This window comes from Ranitomeya imitator, chromosome 4 (assembly GCF_032444005.1).
Source record: "Ranitomeya imitator isolate aRanImi1 chromosome 4, aRanImi1.pri, whole genome shotgun sequence".
In the NCBI taxonomy this organism is placed as follows: Eukaryota; Metazoa; Chordata; class Amphibia; order Anura; family Dendrobatidae; genus Ranitomeya; species Ranitomeya imitator.
In genome coordinates, this window is record NC_091285.1 from 248,821,788 (window position 1) to 248,835,946 (window position 14,159).

Genomic DNA, 14,159 nt, shown 5'->3' on the forward strand with positions numbered 1-14,159 from the left:
TTCTCAAAGCAGCAAACCTTCTGGCACATTTCTGAAGCTTGATAGTGCACATGATTTGTTGCCTAAGCCAAGCCCAATCCATCCAGTTATCGCTCTACTTGTTATATCATGTTACTAAGAACATGTTGAAGCTTATCTAAATGTTTTACCACATGATGCGGATAGTACTTCAACCTTCCATATCGCAAATGTAATCTAGTTCTTGCAAGTGAAACAAGTTCCCTTTAGCTACAATGGGTTATTACACCCAATCTTTAATACCTTTATATATTCATTCATGAGAACAACCCCAGTGATCATGAATACACTGGAATTGAAAAGACCACTAGAGAAATACTGCAAATATACTGAGGCCCATAAGCCTTAGCAAAAAGCACAGTGGGTCAATTATACAGTGGATTTCCTTGTATTGCACAGGTGATAATTTAATCACCTGCACAGAATGATTGCAGCACCTTGTGCAATGAGAAGGAAATCTGGAAAACACGCATGGTCTGAGGCCCTGGAGGAATGCCGTTTGAGACCCCTGGTTTAGGCTTAATGCTTCCCGCAGCTTACCTGTTTATAGTAACTTTCTCCGCATCCATGTCTTTGCAATATCCATCTTCAATGCTCTCTCCACTGTTGCTGTCATCATCAGGATCAGTGTTGACTCTTTGCAGTTCCATGCGGTCCATTTCAAGCAGTCAGCAGTTAATGAAGTGATGCTCACCGATCTTCAAAGCAAACACTATTGTTCTTATTACGGCTTCTCACGCAGTGTGTCACTTCCCAGAACACTTTGTACTGCAAATAACACAAAAATAACCATTAGAAACCCCTCAGATAAGCATTGATTACTAACTGAACGCGCTTTCTCTAATCGAACCTGAAAGCTTTTCCAGCTCTTCTTTGACGTCTCACCTGAATTGAAAGAATTATCTATCTATCCCATATCTATCTATCTATCCCATATCTATCTATCTATCTATCTATCTATCTATCTATCTATCTATCTATCTATCTATCTATCTATCTATCTATCCCATATCTATCTATCCCATATCTATCTATCTATCTATCTATCTATCTATCTATCTATCCCATATCTATCTATCTATCTATCCCATATCTATCTATCTATCTATCTATCTATCTATCTATCTATCTATCTATCTATCTATCCCATATCTATCTATCCCATATCTATCTATCCCATATCTATCTATCTATCTATCTATCTATCTATCTATCTATCTATCTATCTATCTATCTATCTATCTATCCCATATCTATCTATCTATCTATCCCATATCTATCTATCTATCTATCTATCTATCTATCTATCTATCTATCTATCTATCTATCTATCTATCTATCCCATATCTATCTATCCCATATCTATCTATCCCATATCTATCTATCTATCTATCTATCTATCTATCTATCTATCTATCTATCTATCTATCTATCTATCCCATATCTATCTATCCTATATCTATCTATCCCATATCTATCTATCTATCTATCCCATATCTATCTATCTATCTATCTATCTATTTATCTCATATCTATTATCTATCTATCTATCTATTATCTATCTATCTCACATATTTCCATTATCTATCTATCTATCTATCTATCTATCTATCTATCTATCTATCTATCTATCTCATATATATCTATTATCCATCTCTCTCTCATATCTATCTATATAGCTCACATCTATCTATCTATCTATCTATCTATCTATCTATCTATCTATCTATCTATCTATCATCTATCTATCTATCTATCTATCTATCATCTATCTATCTCTCATCTAAATCTATCTATCTACTATCTATACAGTATATCTCATATGTAATCTATAATCTTTATACAGTATCTATCTATCTATCTATCTATCTATCTATCTATCTATCTATCTATCTATCTATCTATCTATCTATCTCATTTCTATCTATCTATCTATCCCATATCTATCTATCTATCTATCTATCTATCTATCTATCTATCTATCTATCTATCTATCTATCCCATATCTATCTATCCCATATCTATCTATCCCATATCTATCTATCTATCTATCTATCTATCTATCTATCTATCTATCTATCTATCTATCTATCTATCTATCTATCCCATATCTATCTATCCTATATCTATCTATCCCATATCTATCTATCTATCTATCTATCTATCTATCTATTTATCTCATATCTATTATCTATCTATCTATTATCTATCTATCTCACATATTTCCATTATCTATCTATCTATCTATCTATCTATCTATCTCATATATATCTATTATCCATCTCTCTCTCATATCTATCTATATAGCTCACATCTATCTATCTATCTATCTATCTATCTATCTATCTATCTATCTATCTATCTATCATCTATCTATCTATCTATCTATCTATCTATCTATCATCTATCTATCTCTCATCTAAATCTATCTATCTACTATCTATACAGTATATCTCATATGTAATCTATTATCTTTATACAGTATCTATCTATCTATCTATCTATCTATCTATCTATCTATCTCATTTCTATCTATCTATCTATCTATCTATCTATCTATCTATCTATCTATCTATCTCATATCTATCTATCTATCTATCTATCTAATATCTATCTATCTATCTATCTATCTATCTCATATATATCTATTATCTATCTATCTCATGTCTATCTATCTATCTATCTATCTATCTATCTATCTATCTCATATATATCTATTATCTATCTATCTCATGTCTATCTATCTATCTATCTATCTATCTATCTATCTATCTATCTATAATCTATCTATCTCATGTCTATCTATCTATCTATCTATCTCATATATATCTATTATCTATCTCTCTCTCATATCTATCTATCTATATAGCTCACATCTATCTATCTATCTATCATCTATCTATCTATCTATCTATCTATCTATCTATCTATCTATCTATCTATCTATCTATCATCTATCTATCTCTCATCTAAATCTATCTATCTACTATCTATACAGTATATCTCATATGTAATCTATTATCTTTAGATCTATCTATCTATCTATCTATCTATCTATCTATCTATCTATCTATCTATCTATCTATCTATCTATCTATCTATCTTTCATTATTTTATATAAAGACAAATCGCTGACCATCACCAGAAAAGCAGCTTTCCACTATTACATTACATGTAAGGGTCTGATGAAACTCCCTGCATCCTACTATTGCTGGCATAGTGCAGAAACAGTACTATGATGTGCTATTGAAAAGCGCTGGGACTTGTGCTGCCTGCATCAAGCCATGCCTTTAAGGTTATATTCAAATTATATTTGTGGCACGTTTTGCATACATGCAGAAAGCTGTGATGCGTGCGTCTAGCGTGTCCATAGATTTGAAAAAGTCTCTCTCTTTCATGGCATATATTTGGCTGGATGTGGTATGCATCTATTTTGGATAACTGGTTATATACTATCCAGTGAATAGGAAAGTTAGCAGTGCTCTCTATTTCCAATCTTCCTTAAAGCCTTCTCTGTGGCAGAGGGAGCGGGGAGAGGGGAGTGCGGCCGGCGCAGCAGCATCACGCACTTCGGGCTTTGGATGTCAGACCAAGTTCACACAGAAGTTTCCCATTTTTATTATATGATAGTGCTGAGTCAGTTCCCCTGTGGTTATATAATGAGTCTACATGAGGTGAACCTTGTAGATCCATGGCCGAATTGCTGGATTGTTACATATTAAATACACTGTGACATTTCTTAATCGATAATTACCATTACCTAAGAAATTATTGTACGGGTCTGACAAAATATATCTATGCAGGTAAAATAACCAAAAAGCAGTGGAAATAAATGGGATTTATTCACCCATGGCATATAACATTTCAGCTCCACAATACAACACTTTCCGACAGACTCTATTGGACAATTGAGACTTTGTGTCCTATAGTTGATGATTTATAAAAATGCAATAGTTCATGTATGTCATTGCATCAGGACACATACCGTAAGTAATTCTGATTATATATGGAAACAGATGGAAACGGAACAAGATGCTTCTTTAGTCTAATTTACTAAACTAATCCCTGAGAATTATGTGTATATATATATATATATATATATATATATATATATCATATATATATATATATATATATATATATTCTAATATAGATATACATATATTAATAATTTTATATGTGTATATGTATATATATATATATATATAGTTATCTATGGTACTAATGATTACAAAACTACAGCATATTTGAGTTCAAATTCATGGTGAGAAGAAAATCAAAGCTACATATACAGATATTTATCTATTTATCTATACAACTAACCAACTTACACAACGTTCTAAGAATGAAATTCATAAATCTAATTTCCTGTAAGTGTCAATTTTAAAAGAAAATCTTACATTGCATTTGAAAAGGCAGAATTAAATATGGAGTATTGAGAATGCTCCAAAAAATGTAACCTGCTTTTCAAGTAAATCCAAATTGTGAAATAAATTAGTATAAAATGTACTTCAATAGTGTCCTTCAATAGTGTTAAAATATAGCAGATAACTAAACTAAAAATCAGTGAAATGCAATCAAAATAAAAATGTTACCTTAAAGTCAACTTTGCACACTTTCTATGGAACCGATTTTGAAAATCTTTTATTTGGCCAGTTACAATTATGAAGACTTTTCCTGTGTCATACAGCTGTGTAATATTTAAAGACAAGAGGGAGTGTAAGTTCTAAACCAATCAAACCTAACATGAAGGACCAAACCTTTCCAAGTTGCGTCAGATTCTGTAGATAAAACCTGATTACGCCAGACAGTGTGTACTCAATGACTTTGGCTGTGTACATCTTCTTAAAAAAACTGGATCTGTGTCCTGAAGCAGAAAGTGATAACCGGTAGTTTACCAGTCTACATTACTGCAATTATTAATCTACTCATATCTAAGATGATTTATAAAGGGACTTAATAGTCTCTCTCTGGAAAGAAGCAACACGTGAAGTTGAAGTCCATCATAACAAAAAACAATTGAAAGAAACTTTATTTCCATTATGATTTTGACTACGTCTCCAATTTTATCAATGTTTTTTGTTTCACTCTGTATATTATGTACAGTGCCTAATGAAAGTTTATGAACTCTTAAGTATTTTCCTTATTTCTGCATAAACTTGACATTAAAGTACATTACATGTTACTATAAATCCTAGTAGTAGATGCAAGGAACCAAATATAATGAATGAGTCAAAATATTGACTCATTCCAGTAAATGGAAAATTACGTGAACCTTTGCTTTCACTATCTTGTGTGACCCCTGATGTGCAACTATAACTGCATATAAACTTTTCTGGTAATTGTTGATTAGTCCTGTTCCTGCAAATAGACTTGGAGGAATTTTAGTCCATTCCTCCCAATAAACCAGCTTCAGTTCTATTATGTTCTTTAGCTTTCCCACATAAACTGCTCTCTTTAGGTCCCTCTACAACATTTCCATAAGATTATGAGCAGGACTTTGACTTGGGCATTTAAAAACTTTGACTCTATTCTTCTTAAACAATTCTTTTGTAGAAGGACTTGTGTGCTTTAGGTCATCGCAGTGCTTCATGACAAACGTTCTCCTGAGATTCAGCACATGGACAGATCTCATGACATTTTCCTTTAGAACTTCTTAATATCATTCAGAATTCATTGTTCCATCAAGGATGGTAAGCTGTTCTGGCCAAGATGCAGCTAAGTAGGCATAGGACACTACCACCACTGTGTTTCTAAATTGGTATGAGGTTATATACTGTAATGCAGTGTTATTCTTTCTCCAAACATAGCTCATCTCATTTAAACCAAAAAGCTATATTTTTTCTCATCACTCCATAAAATATTGTTACGCTAGCCATCTGGCTTGTCCATGTGATCTTTAGTAAACTGCAGATAGGTAACAATGTTCTTTTGGAGAGCAGTGGCTTTCTTCTTGCAATCCTGCCATACACACAGGGCCGTATTTACAGTTTCTGCTGCCCTAGGCACTTTAAATGCTGCCTCCCCCATTGGTGAGTATGACACTATTAGCATAGACTTTGGCAAGAATCGCTGATGTGAAAGTAGCCTTTTGCAGCAGATCGGGCAGTTTTTCTGCATCTGCCGTGTAACGGATCACTTACGCCAACACTGCGTTTGGCCTCATTCATTCCCCATGAGATTTGTGGCACTTGCCTTGATCTGGCAAATGTGGTACCATACCTCCCAACTGTTGAAGAAGGGAAAGAGGTATAAAGTTTGCGGCGCACTATGTACAAATTTTAGGCCACGCCTCTGACCACACCCATTTCACAACTAGTCACACCCATATCCACGTCCCAACCACACCCATTTAGCACTGCTGATCACACTGTTTCATATACAATAATTATAAACAAAAATAAATATGGCCACACAGTGCTCCATACTGTATAATGGCCACACATGATGCTCCATCTACAATATAATTGTCTAAGGGTCACTTCCATCTCTCTGTCCATCTGTCTGTCACGGTTATTCATTCGCTGATTGGTCTCGGCAGCTGCCTGTCATGGCTGCCGCGACCAATCAGCGACGGGCACAGTCCGGAAGAAAATGACCGCTCCTTCCTCTCCACAGTCAGTGCCTGTCGCCCGCATACTCCCCTCCGGTCACCACTAACACAGGGTTAATGCCAGCGGTAACGGACCGCATTAGGCCGCGGGTAATGCACTCCGTTACCGCCGCTATTAACCCTGTGTGTCCCCAACTTTTTACTATTGATGCTGCGTATGCAGCATCAATAGTAAAACGATCTAATGTTAAAAATAATAATAATAATGAAAAAACCTTATTCTCACCTTCCGCCGTCATGTCCTCTCCTCGGCATTGCAAGCGGCAGGTTCCGTTTCCAAAGATGCTATGAGAGAAGGACCTTCCATGACGTCACGGTCATGTGACCGCGTCGTCATGGAAGGTCCTGCGCTCATACCAATCCTGGGACCGGACACCGCACACAAGCGCCGGAACTATAACAGGCTCTTCGGATGGTGAGTATGTTTCTTTTTTATTTTTTAGCCTGTTACATACGTGACTGGGCAATATACTACCTGGCTGTGCTGTATACTATGTGACTGGGCAATATACTATGTGGCTGGGCAATATACTACGTGACTGGTCAATATACTATGTGACTGGGCAATATACTACATGGCTGGGCAATATACTACGTGGCTGGGCAATATACTACGTGACTGGGCAATATACTATGTGACTGGGCAATATACTACGTGGCTGGGCAATATACTACGTAGCTGGGCAATATACTACGTCACTGTGCAATATACTATGTGGCTGGGCAATATACTACGTGCTCTGTGCTGTATATTACGTGGCTGTGCAATATAGTACGTGACTGGGCAATATACTACGTGACTGGGCAATATACTACATGGCTGGGCATTATACTATGTGGCTAGGCAATATACTATGTGGCTGGGCAATACACTACGTGACTGGGCAATATACTACGTGACTGGGCAATATACTACATGGATGGGCAATATACTATGTGGCTGGGCAATATACTACGTGACTGGGCAATATACTACGTGACTGGGCAATATACTACGTGGCTGGGCAATATACTACGTACCTGGGCAATATACTACGTCGCTGTGCAATATACTACGTGTCTGGGCAATATACTACGTGGCTCTGTGCTGTATATTACATGGCTGTGCAATATACTATGTGACTGGGCAATATACTACGTGGCTCTGTGCTGTATATTATGTGGCTGTGCAATATACTATGTGACTGGGCAATATACTACGTGGCTCTGTGCTGTATATTACGTGGCTGTGCAATATACTATGTGATTGGGCAATATGCTACGTGGCTGGGCAATATACTATGTGATTGGGCAATATACTACGTGACTGGGCAATATACAATGTGACTGGGCAATATACTACATGGCTGGGCAATATACTACATGGCTGGGCAATATACTATGTGGCTGGGCAATATTCTATGTGACTGGGCAATATTCTACGTGGCTGGGCAATATTCTACGTGGCTGGGCAATATACTACGTGACTGGGCAATATACTATGTGGCTGGGCAATATACTACGTGGCTGGGCAATATACTACGTGGCTGGCCAATATACTATGTGACTGGGCAATATACTCTGTGGCTGGGCAATATACTACGTGACTGGGCAATATACTATGTGGCTGGGCAATATTCTACGTGGCTGGGCAATATACTATGTGGCTGGGCAATATTCTACGTGGCTGGGTAATATTCTACGTGGCTGGGCAATATACTACGTGGCTGGCCAATATACTACACGGCTGGGCCATATACTACGTGGCTGGCCAATATACTACGTGACTGGCCAATATACTATGTGGCTGGGCAATATACTACGTGACTGGGCAATATACTACGTGGCTGGGCAATATACTATGTGGCTGGGCAATATACTACGTGGCTGGGCCAATATATATGGAAGTGTTACTGTAGGCGCGAAAAGGCCGTCGTCGCATCCTGCTCACCTCCTTCTCTGTCGTACCATCCCGGGCCGTGAACATGACGGCTTTGTTTGACATGTTGCAATAAAGGATTTTTACCACACCTGGACCGGTTAGTGTTACCGCATTGCTCTTTATTTTGTTGGCAATATACTATGTGCCTGGGCAATATAGTACGTGGCTGGGCAATATTCTACGTGGCTGGGCAATATACAACGTGGCTGGCCAATATACTACGTGACTAGGCAATATAGTATGTGGCTGGGCAATATACTATGTGACTGGGCAATATACTACGAGGACATGCATATTCTAGAATACCCGATGCGTTAGAATCGGGCCACCATCTAGTACTGTATAATGGCCACACATAATGCTCTATACTGTATAATGGCCACACATGATGCTCCATACTGTATAATGGCCAAACATGATGCTCCATAGTGTATAATGGCCACACATGTTGCTCAATACTGCCCAGTCACGTAGTATATTGCCCAGTCACATAGTATACAGCACAGAGCCACGTAGTATACAGCACAGACACATAGTATACTGCCCAGTCACGTAGTATATTGGCCAGTCACAGTATATTGCCCAGCCACATAGTATATTGCCCAGCCACATAGTATATTGCCAAGTCACATAGTATGTTGCCCAGTCACGTAGTATATTGCCCAGTCACGTAGTATACAGCACAGAGCCACATAGTATACAGCACAGACACGTAGTATATTGCCCAGCCACATAGTATATTGCCCAGCCACATAGTATATTGCCCAGTCACGTAGTATACAGCATAGACACGTAATATATTGCCCAGTTACGTAGTATATTGGCCAGTCACGTAGTATGCACCATATCCCTGTTAAAAAAAAGAATTAAAATAAAAAATAGTTACATACTCACCTTAGTATAGACAGCTAATAGTCCTACTGAATAGACTATTAGAATTTGTATCATGGTAATACAAATTACCATAATACATGATCCCCCCCCCCTGTATGCATGGCTCATATCCACCCCTCCTGTATGCATGGCTCATAATTTCCCCCTGTATGCGTGGCTCATATTCCCCCCTCCTGTATGCATGGCTCATAATTCCCCCCCACCTCTTGTATGCATGGCTCATAATCCCCCCGTATGAATGGCTCATCTCTCCACCCCCTGCTCCTTCTCCCATGGCTCTGCTCTGGGCTCCCCATCCTCTTTCTTCCCCCGTCCCTCATACTCACCTGTCCCACACCGCGCGGCCGCGCAGACATCCCTCTGGCTCTGTCCCGACTTTTGGCGCAGCACCTTCTTCCTGCGTGAGCGGTCATGTTGTACCGCTCATTAACCCCTTCATGACCCAGCCTATTTTGACCTTAAAGACCTTGCCGTTTTTTGCAATTCTGACCAGTGTCCCTTTATGAGGTAATAACTCAGGAACGCTTCAATGGATCCTAGCGGTTCTGAGATTGTTTGTTCGTGACATATTGGGCTTCATGTTAGTGGTAAATTTAGGTCAATAAATTCTGTGTTTATTTGTGATAAAAACGGAAATTTGGCGAAAATTTTGAAAATTTTGCAATTTTCACATTTTGAAATTTTATTCTGTTAAACCAGAGAGTTATGTGACACAAAATAGTTAATAAATAACATTTCCCACACGTCTACTTTACATCAGCACAATTTTGGAAACAAATTTTTTTTTTGCTAAGAAGTTATAAGGGTTAAAATTTGACCAGCGATTTCTCATTTTTACAACGAAATTTACAAAACCATTTTTTTTAGGGACCACCTCACATTTGAAGTCAGTTTGAGGGGTCTATATGGCTGAAAATACCCAAAAGTGACACCATTCTAAAAACTGCACCCCTCAAGGTGCACAAAACCACATTCAAGAAGTTTATTAACCCTTCAGGTGCTTCACAGCAGCAGAAGCAACATGGAAGGAAAAAATGAACATTTAACTTTTTAGTCACAAAAATGATTTTTCAGCAACAATTTTTTTATTTTTCCAATGGTAAAAGGAGAAACTGAACACCGAAAGTTGTTGTCCAATTTGTCCTGAGTACGCTGATACCAAATATGTGGGGGTAAACCACTGTTTGGGCGCACGGCAGGGCTTGGAAGGGAAGGAGCGCCATTTGACTTTTTGAATGAAAAATTGGCTGCACTCTTTAGCGGACACCATGTCACGTTTGGAGAGCCCCCGTGTGCCTAAAAATTGGAGCTCCCCCACAAGTGACCCCATTTTGGAAACTAGACGCCCCAAGGAACTTATCTAGATGCATAGTGAGCCCTTTAAACCCCCAGGTGCTTCACAAATTGATCTGTAAAAATGAAAAAGTACTTTTTTTTCACAAAAAAATTATATTCGCCTCAATTTTTTCATTTTCACATGGACAACAGGATAAAATGGATCCTAAAATTTGTTGGGCAATTTCTCCTGAGTACACCGATACCTCACATGTGGGGGTAAACCACTGTTTGGGCACATGGTAAGGCTCGGAAGGGAAGGAGCGCCATTTGACTTTTTGAATGAAAAATTATCTCCATCGTTAGCGGACACCATGTCGCGTTTGGAGAGCCCCTGTGTGCCTAAACATTGGAGCTCCCCCACAAGTGACCCCATTTTGGAAACTGGACCCCCCAAGGAACTTATCTAGATGCCTAGTGAGCACTTTAAACCCTCAGGTGCTTCACAAATTGATCCGTAAAAATGAAAAAGTACTTTTTTTTCACAAAAAATTTCTTTTCGCCTCAATTTTTTCATTTTCACATGGGCAATAGGATAAAATGGATCCTAAAATTTGTTGAGCAATTTCTCCCGAGTACGCCGATACCTCATATGTGGGGGTAAACCACTGTTTGGGCACACGGCAGGGCTCGGAAGGGAAGGCGCGCCTTTTGACTTTTTGAATGGAAAATTAGCTCCAATTGTTAGCGGACACCATGTCGCATTTGGAGAGCCCCTGTGTGCCTATGCATTGAAGCTCCCCCACAAGTGACCCCATTTTGGAAACTAGACCCCCCAAGGAACTTATCTAGATGCATACTGAGCACTTTAAACCCCCAGGTGCTTCACAGAAGTTTATAATGCAGAGCCATGAAAATAAAAAATAATTTTTCTTTTCTCAAAAATGATTTTTTAGCCTGGAATTTCCTATTTTGCCAATGGTAATAGGAGAAATTGGACGACAAATGTTGTTGTCCAGTTTGTCCTGAGTACGCAGATACCCCATATGTGGGGGTAAACCACTGTTTGGGCGCACGGCAGGGCTCAGAAGGGAAGGCACGCCATTTGGCTTTTTAAATGGAAAATTAGCTCCAATCATTAGCGGACACCATGTCGCGTTTGGAGAGCCCCTGTGTGCCTAAACATTGGAGATCCCCCACAAATGACCCCATTTTGGAAACTAGACCCCCAAAGGAACTAATCTAGATGTGTGGTGAGCACTTTGAACCCTCAAGTGCTTCACAGAAGTTTATAACGCAGAGCCATGAAAATAAAATAAAAAATTTCTTTTCTCAAAAATGATTTTTTAGCCCGCAATTTTTTATTTTCCCAAGGGTAACAGGAGAAATTTGACCCCAAAAGTTGTTGTCCAGTTTCTCCTGAGTAGGCTGATACCCCATATGTGGGGGTAAACCACTGTTTAGGCACATGCTGGGGCTCGGAAGTGAAGTAGTGACGTTTTGAAATGCAGACTTTGATGGAATGCTCTGCGGGCGTCACGTTGCGTTTGCAGAGCCCCTGATGTGGCTAAACAGTAAAAACCCCCCACAAGTGACCCCATTTTGGAAACTAGACCCCGAAAGGAACTTATCTAGATGTGAGGTGAGCACTTTGAACCCCCAAGTGCTTCACAGAAGTTCATAACACAGAGCAGTGAAAATAATAAATACGTTTTCTTTCCTCAAAAATAATTTTTTAGCCCAGAATTTTTTAATTTTCCCAAGGGTAACAGGAGAAATTTGACCCCAATATTTGTTGTCCAGTTTCTCCTGAGTACGGTGATACCCCATATGTGGGGATAAACTACTATGTGGGCACTTGCCAGGGCTCGGAAGTGAAGTAGTGACGTTTTGAAATACAGACTTTGATGGAATGCTCTACGGACGTCACGTTGCGTTTGCAGAGCCCCTGATGTGACTAAACAGTAGAAACCCCCCACAAGTCATCCCATTTCGGAAACTAGACCCCGAAATGAAATTATCTAGATATGTGGTGAGCACTTTCAACCCCCAAGTGCTTCACAGAAGTTTATAACGCAGAGCCGTGAAAATAATAAATACGTTTTCTTTCCTCAAAAATAATTTTTAGCCCAGAATTTTTTATTTTCCCAAGGGTTACAGGAGAAATTGGACCACAAAAGTTGTTGTCCAGTTTCTCCTGAGTAAGCTGATAGTCCTTGTGTGGGGGTAAACCACTGTTTGGGCACACGTCGGGGCTCAGAAGGGAAGTAGTGACTTTTGAAATGCAGACTTTGATGGAATGGTCTATGGGCGTCACGTTGCGTTTGCAGAGCCCCTGGTGTGCCTAAACAGTAGAAACCCCCCACAAGTGACCACATTTTGGAAACTAGACCCCCAAAGGAACTTATCTAGATATGTGGTGAGCACTTTCAGCCCCCAAGTGCTTTACAGAAGCTTATAACGCAGAGCCGTGAAAATAATAAATACGTTTTCTTTCCTCAAAAATAATTTTTTAGCCCAGAATTTTTTATTTTCCCAAGGGTTACAGGAGAAATTGGACCCCAAAAGTTGTTGTCCAGTTTCTCCTGAGTACGCCGATACTCCATGTGTGGGGGTAAACCACTGTTTGGGCACACGTCGGGGCTCAGAAGGGAAGTAGTGACTTTTGAAATGCAGACTTTGATGGAATGGTCTGCGGACGTCACGTTGCGTTTGCAGAGCCCCTGGTGTGCCTAAACAGTAGAAACCCCCCACAAGTGACCCCATTTTGGAAACTAGACCCCCCAAGGAACTTATCTAGATATGTGCTGAGCACTTTGATCCCCCAAGTGCTTCACAGACATTTACAACGCAGAGCCGTGAAAATAAAAAATCATTTTTCTTTCCTCAAAAATGATGTTTTAGCAAGCAATTTTTTATTTTCTCAAGGGTAACAGGAGAAATTGGACCCCAGTAATTGTTGCGCAGTTTGTCCTGAGTATGCTGGTACCCCATATGTGGGGGTAAACCACTGTTTGGGCACACGTCGGGGCTCGGAAGTGAGGGAGCACCATTTGACTTTTTGAATACAAGATTGGCTGGAATCAATGGTGGCGCCATGTTGCGTTTGGAGACCCCCTGATGTGCCTAAACAGTGGAAACCCCTCAATTCCAACTCCAACACACCCCTAAACCTTATCCCAACTGTAGCCGTAACCCTAATCACAACCCTAACCCCAACACACCCCTAACCACAACCCTAATTCCAACCCAACCCTAACCCTAAGGCTATGTGCCAACGTTGCGGATTCGTATGAGATTTTTCAGCATCATTTTTTAAAAATCCGCGGGTAAAAGGCACTGCGTTTTACCTGCGGATTTACCGCGGATTGCCAGTGTTTTTTGTGCGGATTTCACCTGTGGATTCCTATTGAGGAACAGGTGTAAAACGCTGCGGAA

General features: G+C 39.3%; 1 protein-coding gene across 1 annotated transcript in view; it reads right to left on the reverse strand.

Moving 5' to 3' along the window:
• SLC38A4 (solute carrier family 38 member 4) overlaps positions 1–14,159 on the reverse strand; it is a 186,675-nt gene that overhangs the window by 74,113 nt on the left and 98,403 nt on the right. The window contains exon 2 of the mRNA XM_069764486.1: positions 559–786. Within this exon, the coding sequence (XP_069620587.1) occupies positions 559–677 (119 nt within the window). The 5' untranslated portion in view covers positions 678–786. The remainder of the gene's footprint in view (positions 1–558; positions 787–14,159) is intronic.